The following is an 11,067-nucleotide window of genomic DNA, read 5'->3' as shown; positions in this document are numbered from 1 at the left end:
TTCACCATGTTTGTATTGGGTGTGGGAATTCCATTTTGATTCTTCCATAGGATCTCATTAGTCATGTATGAAGTGTGGCCAAGGGCAAAACGGTAATTTGAAACCATTTGTTGATTTTAGTTTTCAAATTTTCCATTTTAAGTCCATTTTTGCCTTTTTAGCCGTTGGGGGGGTCGAATTTTGACTCGGCCATTTCCAGGAGCCGCGGACCATTCCCGCGCGCTCAAAATTACTATTTACATTTGCGTGCATGATCGTTTCCTGGAAAAACCCTTTCGTTTGCGTTTTGAGCCTCCTACGGATTCATTTCCCCTTTTTGTTGAAAATTCTAGCTTAAGGGCATTTTGGGTATTTCCTTTGGGAAATAAATTCCGTTCTCAACTCCAATACATAAAAAATGTGATTTTAGGAGGAGTTTCTTTTTCGTGTTTTTCCGAAAAATGTCGTCTTGACCTCGAAAACCTCATCGCAAGTTCAATTTTCTGCTAAATCACTGTTGCTGCATTTGACCTAGGGTTCTGCCCATTTGGGCGGGCGCCCGCAGGTCTTGGCGGGCCCCCACTATGCACAGGGATACTCCGCACCATTTCCCATGATTCTGCCCATTTGGGGGTGGCGCCCGCGGGTTTTGGGCGGGCGCCCGCTGTTACTGTTCCTGCCCCAGATGCCTTTCTTCAACGGGCCATATCTCACTCGTTTTAACTTGGAATTGGTCCGTTCTTGAGTCTAAATTGGCTGCGTCGAAACAAGATTTCCAATGGTACTAATTAGAGCTTTAGATTCATCTTTTAGCTCAAGATATTCAAGTTTTAGTAAGGTAGTGTTAGAATTTTGTTCGAACCGGGATAGGGTTTCCCTTTCTTCGATTTCAGGACTTGATATCTTTGCCATCCGGACTCCGAATCATGCGATTCTTGAGTCCATCTTTGTTAATTTTTCATTTTCTATCCAGTGGTGTACATGTGGGTTCTCATTTCAGTTTGGAATTAACATTTTACCCTTTTAGCCTTAAGTGCTCGTTTTTCTTCGTCTGGTCGTTTCTCCTTCGTCCGGACTCCGAATCATGCGATTTTTGAGTCCATCTTGATTGGGTTTTCGTTGTCTTTCTAGTGATGTGCTCGGTGGCACCCGAATCTATATTCTCAGAAATGACTATCTTGCCCTTGGGGACTTAATTGTTGTCTTTCCGATCTCTTGCTTCCGCACTTGTTTTCCTTGAGTTCCATGGCTTCATGGGGAGTCATCATGGTGCCTTAGGGATGATGTACATCTCTTGAGGCCATTTTGCTTCTTCTGCTTCCGCATTTCTGGATCCGGTTTGGGTTATCACAGTAGACACTGGGTTGAAAAATCCAGGGTCGTCACACTAAAATTTTAGTGGGCTTTGGTTTTGACAAATGTACCCATGAAATATGGGCTTAATGTTTAATTAAGTTATTTAATTGGCCAAGCTTGGTCCAATTAAATTATTCAATTAGCCCAACCCAGATGATTAAATAAATAAAAAAAGATAAGTATTCCTAATAAAATATATTTGGAATAATTATATTTAAGGATAATTATCATAATATAACCAGTCCGACCCAGTTATGATTTTATCCTTATCAGAAGATGACACGTGTCATCACCATATTAATCCAAGAAGCCTATAAATAGAGGCCTGAATGAAGAAGGAAAGGGTACACAAATTTAGAATTTAGAAGTCCAGAAATCTATAGACTCAGAAATCCAGAGACTCAGAAGTCAAAGACACAAATTTAGAATCCAAACCCAAAAGCGAAGAACAACAAACACATCCAATCATGCCGTTCTTTATCAAATTTTACGGTGATCAATAACAAGCGCATCCAAAGACGTGTCGTTCTTCATCCAAATTTCACGGTGATTCAAGATCAAGCTCGTGCAGCCCTTGAATCCAACCAACTAAACAGGAGATCGAATCAGAGAGCCTTATTCTATTCTTTCTAAAGAATATTACAGAAAATTGTACCCCATTTATCCAACTTAATCAAATATTATTCTATTTGCTCCATATTTTGTTTCTATTGCAGACTTACAAAATTTGTGTGTACAGAAAGAACCGCAGCATTTTTAGTCCAAACGATACCATATTTATTAGTTAATTAAGTTGTTGATGTGGCACCTTACCAGCAGTAAGATTAAATACTTATAGATGGTAGGAGACAAATTTCCTTGGAAAGGATCCATTTCCAAAATGGTCAAATTTTGGGTTTTTGCAAATGGGTTTTGATTTATTATCGATTTTAGCTATAAAGAAACTTTTTTTCTTAACTGGGTCGGCTTTGAGATCTTGAGTACTGACACTCATTATCTATGTAGAAGAATTGACGAGGAATAAGAAGAACCCTAACCTTTTCTCTCTACAATTTTCTACTCTCTCTCTTGTTTTGTTTTTATATTACTAGATGTGTAATAGGCATAAAAGTAAATTTACAATCAATATTTTTTGAATTAAATATGAATTAAAATAATGAGGATAGAAGAGTAATTTCATTATTTCGGTCATCGCATATGAATGCCGGCCACTCGTAGAGGAGGTAACTAAAATTATACAAACTAGAAAGATATGTGTGTGTATGTGTGTAATATTGTTAGCATTAGTATATCCAAATAAGTCCAAATTAGTTAAATTTATTACTAGTATTAGTCCATCCAAAACAAATTCAAGTCAACTAAATTTATGTTCAATTATTAGCTTATTTCATTGGCAATGAATCCGCCCTCGACTGTAATTTACGTATCGCCGGTGACTCATTTTTCCATCTTCTCTCCTACTGACAAAAGTAGACGAGGTTCTTTATTTCATTTCCTAGTACACGTACATTGTTACCCCCACATCGTAAAAGAAAATGAGTCACAAATTTTTTTGGAAGTATCTTGTTTTATCATTTGTATCAATTTGGGTTTTTTACAATGTGATCGTTTGCTCTTTCCATTCAAAAATTTTGATTGCCTTTGAATGATATGGTACGATAGTATTAAATTACAATAAAAGAAAATGAGTGAAGCAGCAAATTCGGTAGAATCCTATTTTATCATTTGAGATAAGACCACTTTTCTTTAGCCATGATGTGTATGTGTGCTTATGGATTAAACCTCTCTCTATTATAGTTTAATTGTCACTATTTTCTAATTTTTTGGCCACTAAAACTTTTCATTGTTGTTTGACTCGTTCTATTAGTTGTATAAAATTTATATTGTTGTTGGTTTTATGTATATATTATTTACTATATATATTATTATTTATATTTGTATAGAATTTATAGATTTTATTAATTTATTTAGGGAGATGATATTCAGATTTCACTTTTCTCCAATTACGCTCCATTTATTTTTTTCTTTTAAAAGAAATGGCAAGAAGGTCCTTAAATTCATTATTACATCATCCCTTAATTTCTAATGTTATAACTACCATTTATGCAAGTTTAACTTTTTTGTACCTTACTTACTTTCTTTATTATCTTTTTGTTTTTTTCGAAAATTCCCTGAAAGAAAATAATTTATTCCATACAAATAATTTTATTTTTGACAGTCAAAAGAAGATATTTATTCAACAAAGTTAACTTTTTTCAATCCAGTCAAAAAATGCAACTTTTTTTTTTTTTTTTGATAATTTTTTATGATCCTGTCAAAATAAATAATTTATTCAATAATATATATATATTTAATCACAATATAAATAACAATATATATTTATATATTTAGACAATCCTGCTCCATATCCGTTCGATTGTCCTCCCTACCTACAATGTTGACTTAAATGTGTTAAATGACTGTTATGCGGTTGTACTTTCTTTATAGAGAAAATAACATTTCAAACTAGGCATTATCCGATATTAAGTAAATATTAAGCATCAGCACATCAACAGCCAACATTGATTTTACTAAACTATTTACATGAATTTTTTAAAACTACTAACATAGCTGTTAGAGCATATCCAGCGATCTATTAAAAAATCGATTTGCGTAAAATATACATTGCCACATCACCAATACATAACCCTTTTACATATTAGTGATGTGGCAGTGTATATTTTACACAAAAAGATTTTTTAATAAATCGCTGGAGATGCTCCAACAATCATGTTTTAGACAACCCTTTTACACACCCACGCAAGTATATTTTTTTTCTCCTCCCCCTTTCCCACTCTCGGTTCTCTTTTTGTCTCTCATTCCTTTACCCTTCTTTATCTCCCACTTTTAGAGCGCCATAGAGAAGAATATGCAACTGGCGGCAATGTAAGAAATGTTCGACCATCTTTTATTTTTCTTTTTTAATAAAAATAATTTGATTTATCACTTTCATTTCATCTTATCTTCTGTAATCATCGTTGTAGATTCTAGGGTTTTTTTTAAATTTTTTATCTTTTTACATTCTATTCTAATGAGATAAATATGTACTAGTCAAATATTATATATATATTTTAATCACAATTTTATATAATTGTTGTTTGATACAATTATACAAGTTATTATTATTTTTTTTTTCTCTTTTTGTGATTAGTCAATTAATTCAATCGCAATTGTTATTGCATATTTTTTTTATTTTTGTAGAAAGTGAAATATAGGGGAAAATTATTATTTTTTTCCTAATTGAGAAGGATTGGGACGTGAGGTTTAATCGCGAAAAAGTAAATGAATCAAATAAGTTTGTAAAAGTTATGTATGACCATAGGTATGATATGTGGTTAGTTGTTATTGGAGGATTTTTTTTTTTTTTACACAAAAAGGTATAAAATAACTATTGGAGCTAAAAATAGTTAGTACAAAATTTTTGTGTAAATTTATTATGACACATCAAATTTACACAAAAATATATATACAACGGTTGGAGATGCTTAGATGTCTTCCACCGTGACCACCGTGACCAATGACGGAGTCAGTATATGCGAACATGCCCCCGGCCTGACCCCACCCTATATTATATATATAATTTTTTATAATTTTTTGTACATATATATAGACATTTGTATATTATGACCCCTAAATTTTCAAAATTTTCTTTAATTTTTCATTTTTCATTTTTCATTTTTTTCCTCATTTACTCTTTAAATTTCTTTAATTTCTTATTTTTTTTAATTTTTTTTTTAAAAAGTCAAATTTTCCATACTCGTGCTTAGTTATTTTGTTTCAAAGTATTATCATTCTTCTTCTCCCTTTTCTTCTTCTTTCTATTTTTCCTTCTATTCCTAAAATTCTTCAAAAAAAAAAAAAATTCACTGTGCCATCGTCTGCATTTAGATCCTCGCTCCGCCACTAACCGTGGCGATCTACTTCATCGGACGGCTAAGATCGCAACGTCGACTTGGGGTTGGACAACACCTTTTCTTCCTCTGCTGAAGAAATATTGCAAATCAACTGTTGTAGGGCCCGTTCCAGTACACAATTGAGATTTTAGATAACATCTGCACCGTAGAAACTTGTACAAGCCCGCAACTTTTATTGATCAGATTACATGTGGTCCAGAAACGTACTGTAAATATGATGCACATGATTTTTGACGGAGAGAGAGTAGTCTGAGAGAGACGTCTAATAAATGATGGGAGTAATTGCAAGGAGAGAGAGAGAGAGAGGGAAGAGAGAGAGAGAGAGCATTCAATGCAGTCACGTTTGGATCACCAGATTGCTAACGGTAGTAAATGAAAAATTAATGGCATGAGGTTCATTTTTATTGTGTTAAAATGACAAAGAGAGAGAGACACACACAGTGTTTGGTGAAAGTACTGAATCAGAGTAGTGAAAGAAAATGAGCGGTTGTTGGACCTATTTTGCGCTGTTATTACTTTCCTCGGCTCTTTATTTCCAGTCATTTCGATGGTTTTAGTTCTTTGTTTTCATCATTCTCTTCACATTATTCGTCTCTTTTAGGTACTCACTCCTCTTTGCTTTAAAGGTTTTTTGGGTCCTTTGGCTTTTCCTTTTTCTCTCTCTCTTTCTGTTTGAATTGGCATTATCAAAGGTTTTTATCTGGGATTTTTTCAAATTGGGTTGATTCTTGGTATCTTGTAAAACTCTTTCCATTTCTTGAGTTCTTGTTGTCTTAAACTTTAAGAAACCATTTCTGGTTCTTTGCAACTTTGGTGTGGTTTAAGCCTGAGGTCTATTCAATTTCTGGGATTACAATGTTGCTGCGTTGAATTTGAAAAGAAACCCTCAATTATGGGAGCTTGAATAATGCTAAAGCTAGGTTAGTCTTCGCATTAAAGGTTTGGTCCAAATCAATATTCTGCTTTGGTTTTCTTTTCCTTTACTCTTCTTTGATCTCTTGCAAAAGTTATAGTAGTCTCAGTCCAAGATTCTGTGTTTATCTTTTTCTGAAATTTTCAGGTTCTAAAGTACAACTGAAGTTTGAAATGTCTCTCACTCTTCTTCACTTTGGGTCTTACATGACATAGATAAAGCCTTTTTCAAGTTCTAATCTGAACTATTGTTGGCTCTTCTTTTTCTGGGTATCTGTCAAACTGAGTTGGAGAGAGAGAGAGAGAGAGATAGAGAGAGAGCATTAGAAATCATGCATCTTTCGCTATGGAAGCCCATATCACACTGTGCAGCTCTAATCACAGACAAGAAGAGCCAGAGGAGAGAGAGTAAGAGAAAGCCATTGGTTTTAAGACAATTGCAGGAAAGCAAGCTCAGGGAGGCTCTTGAGGAGGCATCTGAAGATGGGTCGCTCGCAAAATCGCAAGACATCGATTCTGAGGTTTCCAATCAAGAGAAGAACTTGGGAAGGTCGAGATCTCTTGCGAGGCTCAATGCCCAGAAGGAATTCTTGGTTGCTACTGCGCTTGCTGCAAAAAGACCATTTTGCAGTGAAGAATCCATTCCTGACCTCCGAGTTGCATTCTCTAAGTTCCTCACAATGTACCCAAAGTTCCAATCTTCGGAGAAGATTGATCAATTGAGATCGGATGAATACCAGAACCTCTCGGATTCGTCTGCCAAGGTATGTCTTGATTACTGTGGTTTTGGGTTGTTTTCTTATATTCAAACTCTTGAATATTGGGATTCATCAGATTTTAGCTTGAAGGAAATAACTGCGAATTTAGGCAATCATGCCCTTTATGGGGGTGCAGAGAACGGTACTATAGAACACAACATTAGAACTAGGATTATGGATTATTTGAACATCCCTGAAAATGAGTATGGCCTTGTTTTCACTGTTAGTAGAGGTTCAGCATTTAAGTTGCTGGCTGAATCATACCCTTTTCAGACGAACAAGAGGTTGTTGACCATGTTCGATCACGAGAGTCAGTCTGTGAATTGGATGGCTCATAGTGCCAAAGAGAAGGGTGCAAAGGTTTATAATGCCTGGTTCAAATGGCCAACCTTGAAACTCTGCTCTAGAGAGCTGAGAAAGCAGATATCAAACAAGAAGAGGAGGAAGAAGGGTTCTGCTAATGGGCTTTTTGTGTTCCCTGTTCAGTCCAGAGTTAGTGGGGCAAAGTATTCTTACCAATGGATGGCGCTAGCTCAGCAGAACAATTGGCATGTATTGCTTGATGCTGGATCTTTGGGTCCCAAGGACATGGATTCACTAGGTTTGTCCCTCTTCCGGCCAGATTTTATTATTACATCATTTTATAGGGTATTTGGCTCTGACCCAACTGGGTTTGGTTGCCTTTTGATCAAGAAATCGGTTATGAAAACCCTTCAAAATCAATCCGGTCATACTGGCTCTGGAATGGTAAGGATTGTCCCAGTTATCCCTCAGTACTTGAGTGATTCTCTGGATGATCTGCATAGACTTGTAGGGATTGAAGATAATGCAGTCAATGGGAATGAAGAATTGATATCTGAAAATCCTGGGGTATCTCAATTACCTGCTTTTTCAGGCGTGTTCACTTCCACCCAGGTCAGGACTGTCTTTGAGACAGAGTTGGAGCAAGATAACAGCTCAGACAGGGATGGGGCGAGCACCATATTTGAGGAAGCTGAGAGCATTTCAGTAGGGGAGGTCATGAAAAGTCCAATTTTCAGTGACGATGAGTTGTCGGATAAATCATACTGGATTGATTTGGGTCAGAGTCCTTATGGGTCTGATTCTGGCCAATTGGCCAAACAAAAATCTGATTCGCCATTACAACCATCATGGTTTTCTGGCAGGAGAAACAATAAGCAACTATCCCCAAGAATTGTACCGAATGTTTCTAAGAGCCCAATATATGATGACAGAAGGGAAAACCTCAGACCACATGATGATCCTGTATTATCTTTTGATGCAGTCGTGTTATCAGTGTCACAAGAGCTGAACCGTGTTAAGGGGATTCCTGAAGAAGAACAGTTTGCAGAAATAGATCCAACCACAGGAAATGGCACACATTTTGTGGATTCCCTGCATCCTGGAGAGATTCAAGAAGAAGTTGAAATTGAAGAAGACTCGGTGCATTCTCTTTCCAAGTTGAGTTCTGCTTTAAATGGAGTCAGACTCAAGGACCATACTTCTGGCTTTTGGCATGATAATCTTGAATGTACTTCAACGCGCTCAAGCTCTAAAATTTGCCGAGAAATAAAGGAAAGTGCTATACGGAGGGAGACAGAAGGAGAATTTAGACTGTTGGAAAGGAGGAAAAATAACAAATACACTGATGGTAGGTTTTTTGGTTTGGAAGAGAATGCTCGAAATGTAAGCATGGGCCATAGAGCATCTTTTAGCTTGGAAGACTGCCAGAAAGAAAGTTCAACAAGCTGCTTGGAACCTGGGGAGATATCTCTAACTAGCGTCGATGATGATTACATGACTGATAGAGAATATGATGATGGGCAAGAGTGGTGTATGGAGGTGCCTGAGATAATCTGCCGGCATCTTGATCATATTAATACGTTAGGTCTCAACAAAACCACCCTTAGACTGAGGTATCTGATCAATTGGCTCGTCACCTCATTACTTCAGCTTCAGTTCCCCAGTTCAGCTGATGGTGTGGGAGTGCCTCTTGTACAAATATATGGCCCTAAGATCAAGTATGAAAGGGGTGCATCTGTAGCTTTTAATGTGAGAGAGAGCATGGAAGGGGGGCTGATTCACCCAGAAGTTGTTCAGAAGTTGGCTGAGAAAAAAGGCATATCTCTTGGCATTGGTATCCTTAGTCACATACAAATTGTAGACAGCCCAAAACAGCATCACGGGGCATTTGGTCTGGAAGATTTAGCCCTGTGCAAGCCAATGACTAATGGCCACCAAAATGGTAAAAAGGTGTTCTTTCGGGTTGAGGTCGTAACAGCATCACTTGGTTTTCTAACCAACTTTGAAGATGTTTATAAAATGTGGGCTTTTGTGGCAAAGTTTCTAAATCCATCATTTGTTGAAGAGGATCGATTATCCACAGTCCCAGAGGACTTTGAAACATAAGATTTGGAGACTCGTATGGATATTTTTATTTTTTTGGTTCATTTCGAAAGAATATGGACCCCTCTGCAATCCCCAGAACGTGGGCATCCTCAAGTCAGGGTTGATTCAAGTACTCTGATTTTGTATGAGATGCTGATGTAAACAGGAGAGCGCGCAAAGGTACTGTTTTTGTGAGGCCTGTTTCTTTTGCTTTCCTTTAGGAGCTCTTCCTTTGGAGAAGATGAATTTCATTTTTTTTTTTTTTCTTTAAATCCTATTTTCAGTTTATATAGTCTGGTTTAAAAACAATTATCAGAGAAGGAAGTTCTTTTGGAATTAAATAGAGTTTTATTAGATTTTCTGCTTTTGTTCTATTAAAGTTGATTACATTGGGTACCTGAATCTTAGTGCTGTTATTTCAACCAAGAAAGCAAACAGTGGCATGTCATGAATGGGGTATTGGGGGTTGATGGAGGTAAAAAACCAAAAAAATCCTTTTCTTTTCCTTTGCTTGCAATAATTTGAAGCCATGATGATGCCTTGACATTAGTGTTTGAATGGGTACAGCTTTTTGCTGGTTGGTCCTAGAGACAGAAATTGTTGTGTTGAGGGAAGGTTATTTGACTTCATTTTTGTCAGATAATGTGGGTTAGGCAGGCTGATGGATCTTGACTTTGTCCATCTCTCATGGATAAATATCTTTTAGATGAAGGACCATTCATGATGCATCTAGAACAACAATTTTGTAGAATCCAATATTTGTTTTACTATGCCTTTTGTCCTGATTTTGTAGGATTGGGATTGTTGAGAGCTGATTGATTCCTTTTCTCTCATCTGATTAATTGACTATACTATGCAACTTGACACACGTGTTTTATTATTATTATTATTATTTATTTTGCTTTGTTTTGTAAATAGGGATAAAAATAAATAAATCAAGGATATGTTGCGCTAGTGCAGTGTTCAGAGTAACTCCAGTTACAGATTGAATTGGATTGGTGGCATAAGACTGATGTTGTATTGACAAGATAAGTTGGGAGGTTATTATATTAATATTCAAAATTAAATTAACAACCAAGACATGTCACCTAGTAGTGTTTTTTTTCATGAGTTATTATGGTATGAATGAGTCCATGGATCATCTCTTTTTTTCTTTTTTTTTTAAATTATTTTTAATAATCTCATTTTATATTATTTTGGGTCATCTTTTTCTTCTCTTACCTTCTATTACCACTTATCTTTCATATATGAATTTTTGGTTTAAATCCCCAAGTGTATTATAGAAATTGTTTGTCAATTAAAAAAAATTCAAAAGTAATTACCTTTTTGCAAAACTTTCAGTGACCAAACTTAGTGATGTATATAACCCTAGCCAAATATTTTCTCAAATTCAAACTATGCATATGAAATGAAAAAAAAAACAAAGAAAAAAAAGAAAAAGAAAAGAGGAAATAGAGAGATTTTATTTGGTTTGATTTGTCTAAATCACTCATATATGTACATATCTTTGTGTAAAATTTTCAGCTTATATAGCTACATATATCTTGTAAGGAAAATTATATTCTTTGCGAGTGTTGACCCACCGACTACATAGAGTCTCTTTGTGGACCCTACCAATTATAGTGGGCTCACAAAAGCGTTGTTAGTATTAGGTGAAGTAACACAGGCAATTAATGATAGCAAAACTCGTCCAATTGAAGGCAAAACATACACCATTATAG

General features: G+C 35.8%; 1 protein-coding gene across 2 annotated transcripts; it reads left to right on the top strand.

Annotated features, from left to right (window-relative positions):
- The first annotated feature begins 5,697 nt into the window (after positions 1-5,697).
- Positions 5,698-9,725, top strand: LOC132279064 (uncharacterized). Of its 2 annotated transcripts, none has more exons than XM_059780994.1 (2): positions 5,698-6,208; positions 6,349-9,725. In XM_059780994.1, the coding sequence occupies exon 2, from the start codon at positions 6,533-6,535 to the stop codon at positions 9,365-9,367; it is 2,835 nt and encodes a 944-aa protein (XP_059636977.1). In that variant the 5' UTR covers positions 5,698-6,208; positions 6,349-6,532; the 3' UTR covers positions 9,368-9,725. The 2 variants fall into 2 exon arrangements, with proteins under 2 accessions (XP_059636977.1, XP_059636976.1); XM_059780993.1 differs by having other exon boundaries at positions 5,698-6,227.
- The last annotated feature ends 1,342 nt before the right edge of the window (positions 9,726-11,067 follow it).

This window comes from Cornus florida, unplaced genomic scaffold (genome assembly GCF_030987335.1).
Source record: "Cornus florida cultivar Cherokee Brave unplaced genomic scaffold, ASM3098733v1 CherokeeBrave_3.0.0_Hap2_Chr10, whole genome shotgun sequence".
NCBI classification, from domain to species: Eukaryota; Viridiplantae; Streptophyta; class Magnoliopsida; order Cornales; family Cornaceae; genus Cornus; species Cornus florida.
This window is presented reverse-complemented; position numbering and strand designations above follow the sequence as displayed.

Excerpts from the sequence above, each read along its gene's own strand:
- LOC132279064 (XM_059780994.1), top strand. The coding sequence starts at position 6,533 with ATGCATCTTTCGCTATGGAAGCCCATATCACACTGTGCAGCTCTAATC.